This window comes from Babylonia areolata, chromosome 29, assembly GCF_041734735.1.
Source record: "Babylonia areolata isolate BAREFJ2019XMU chromosome 29, ASM4173473v1, whole genome shotgun sequence".
NCBI lineage: Eukaryota > Metazoa > Mollusca > Gastropoda > Neogastropoda > Buccinidae > Babylonia > Babylonia areolata.
In genome coordinates this window covers 19,558,549-19,561,074 of record NC_134904.1, presented here as the reverse complement: position 1 = coordinate 19,561,074, position 2,526 = coordinate 19,558,549, and the positions used below count along the sequence as shown (strand labels likewise).

General features: G+C 42.4%; 1 protein-coding gene across 1 annotated transcript in view; it reads right to left on the bottom strand.

Annotated features, from left to right (window-relative positions):
* The window catches only part of LOC143275003 (retinol dehydrogenase 7-like), a 38,773-nt gene extending 38,253 nt beyond the window's left edge, over positions 1-520 (bottom strand). Inside the window, exon 1 of the mRNA XM_076579058.1 lies at positions 440-520. Within this exon, the coding sequence (XP_076435173.1) occupies positions 440-490 (51 nt within the window). The 5' untranslated portion in view covers positions 491-520. The remainder of the gene's footprint in view (positions 1-439) is intronic.
* Positions 521-2,526: the final 2,006 nt, after the last annotated feature.

The window sequence follows — 2,526 nt, the reverse complement described above, 5'->3', positions numbered from 1 at the left end:
AGAAAGAAAGAAAGCAAGAAAGAGAGAAAGAGATAGAGAAGGAAAGAGAGAGAGAGAGAGAGAGAAAGAGATAGAGAAAGAAAGAAAGAAAGAAAGAGATAGAGAAAGGAAGAAAGAAAGAGAGAAAGAAAAGAAGAAAGAAAGCAAGAAAGAGAGAAAGAGATAGAGAAAGAAAGAGAGAAAGAAAGCAAGAGAAAAAGAGATAGAGAAAGAAAGAAAGAGAAAAGAGAGAGGGAGAGAAAGAAAGAAAGAAAGGAGAGATTGTGGAAGAAAGAAATAATCCTTTTTTTTATTTGAATAAAAAAAAGGAAAAAGAAAACACAAGAAATTAAGAAAGAAAGAAAGAAAGAAAGGAAAGGAAAGATATGGAGTGAAGAAAAGAAGGAAGGAAGAAAAGAAGGAAGGAAGGAAGGAAGGAAGGAAACACAGCAACACTAACCATCTTGTGCAAAGCAGGAAATCTGTCGCCAATCCAATTCCAATACACCATGGCACAGGGACTTGATTTCAAAATGCCGGGGTCTCGCTCAGCCTGCGATGTGGCGGCTTCGGTCAACCACAAAACTCACAGCTGCCCACCGTCCTTCTTCCCCCACCTCAACATTGTCCTCCTCCTTCCCTTCCCCTATCCTCTTTCTCCTCCACCACTATCCGTCCCCCCTGTCTTCTCTCCCCACCCCCCCTCCCCCACCCCCCATTCCCTGATGGCCATCAACCCTCTTTTTCATGTGGATTTTCTCACGTTTAAGCATCGTTGTTGCTGATGTTGTTGTTGTTGATGAAGTTGTTGTTATTGTTGTTGTTGTTGTTCTCCTCCTCCTCCTCCTCCTCGTACTCATCCTCTTCCTCCTTACTGTTCTTCTTTTCATCATCATCATCATCACCATCATCATCATCATCATCGTCGTCATCACCATCACCATCATCATCATCACCATCATCATCATCATCATCATCATCATCATCACCACCACCACCACCACCACCATCATCATCATCATCATCATCGTCATCATCACCATCATCACATCATCATCATCACCACCACAATCATCATCATTATCATCATCATCATCATCAACACCACCACCACCACCACCACCACCATCATCATCATCATCATCATCATCGTCGTCGTCGTCATCATGATCATCATCACCATTATCACCACCACCACCATCACCACCACCATCATCATCATCATCATCATCACCACCATCACCATCACCATCACCATCATCATCATCATCAACATCTCCTTCTTCGTTCTCTCCATTTCACGTCGTCACATGATATATTCTGTGACATTCAGTCCCCACAGTCGTAATTAGCATGTGGCGCGTGCTTCCCATTTATTGCTATCATCTGATCCCATCCCCGCCTCTTCCTCCCCCCCCCCCCCCCCGCCCCACAGCCCCCTTCCCCCTCTCTCTCCTCTATTCAAAATCATTGTGGTGTCTTGGCGAGGCTACAACATCGCTTGTTTTCAAATCATTTTGACACATGAACGAAACCCAGGCTTTTATACAGCTGAAGAGGTTTGAGGTTTGCAAACCGACTTTCGCATCGAAAAGGCACATTTATTTGCATTAAAAGAAAGAAGAAAAAAAACCCACATCTTGATATGTCTTCTGAAAAACCGAGCGACACTGTACATGGTGAAACGGGTAGGAAACCATTATGGACAGACTGCGAAAGTAGCTAAATGCCATTCGATATTGGCTACGTTTTACCAGAATGGAAAATAATAGACTCTCAAGAAAATCCCATAACATGCTTCTTTAGTATTGATGAAAATGGTCAAGACTGTTGGGTCAAAGATGTCCAGAGACACTCAACAAGTTCTGGATCTGGGTTTGTTTGGCTTAATCAAGAGGTTTGAAGGGACTGAATGGTTTCTACGAGAATACAAAGAACGTGTGTGTGACTGTTGGTAACAAGGGTGGAAAGAAAGAATCAAGAAACGTGGCATATATTCCGTGTACACATTGTTCAATACTCAGTTATCTTTTGAACCTTACTTCGAATGTATTAAAAACAAAATTAAACAAACAAACAACTTGTATAGGAGAGGGAGGGAGGGAGGGAGGGGGGTCGGGGTAACGTGTTTTTCACCTGGTAACATGAGCATGTTGCTTACGTCATTAAACCGTTTGAGTCTGGAGACGATGCAGAGAATCAGAGGAACATTTTGTGTTCGGAGCTGAGAGATACAAGACAACAATTTTTTTTTTTTGCAGAAAAATTAGTATTTTAACGCTGTTTTATTCCAAGCCTGTCCTGTTATAATAATAATAATAATGATAGTATTCATATTGTGCTGAATCTTGTGCAGAGACAAATCAATGCGCTTTTGCACCAATCATTCACTCACATGCATAACTCTAAAACTGGAGAAACTGAAGACAAGGAAGAGGCAGGGAAGGGAGGCTATCTTGGGAAGAGGTGGGTTTTAAGGCCAGACTTGCAAGGTCCAGAGACAGAGAAAGAACGGCGGCCAACAGTCGGGTGTTTGTATCTGGGTAT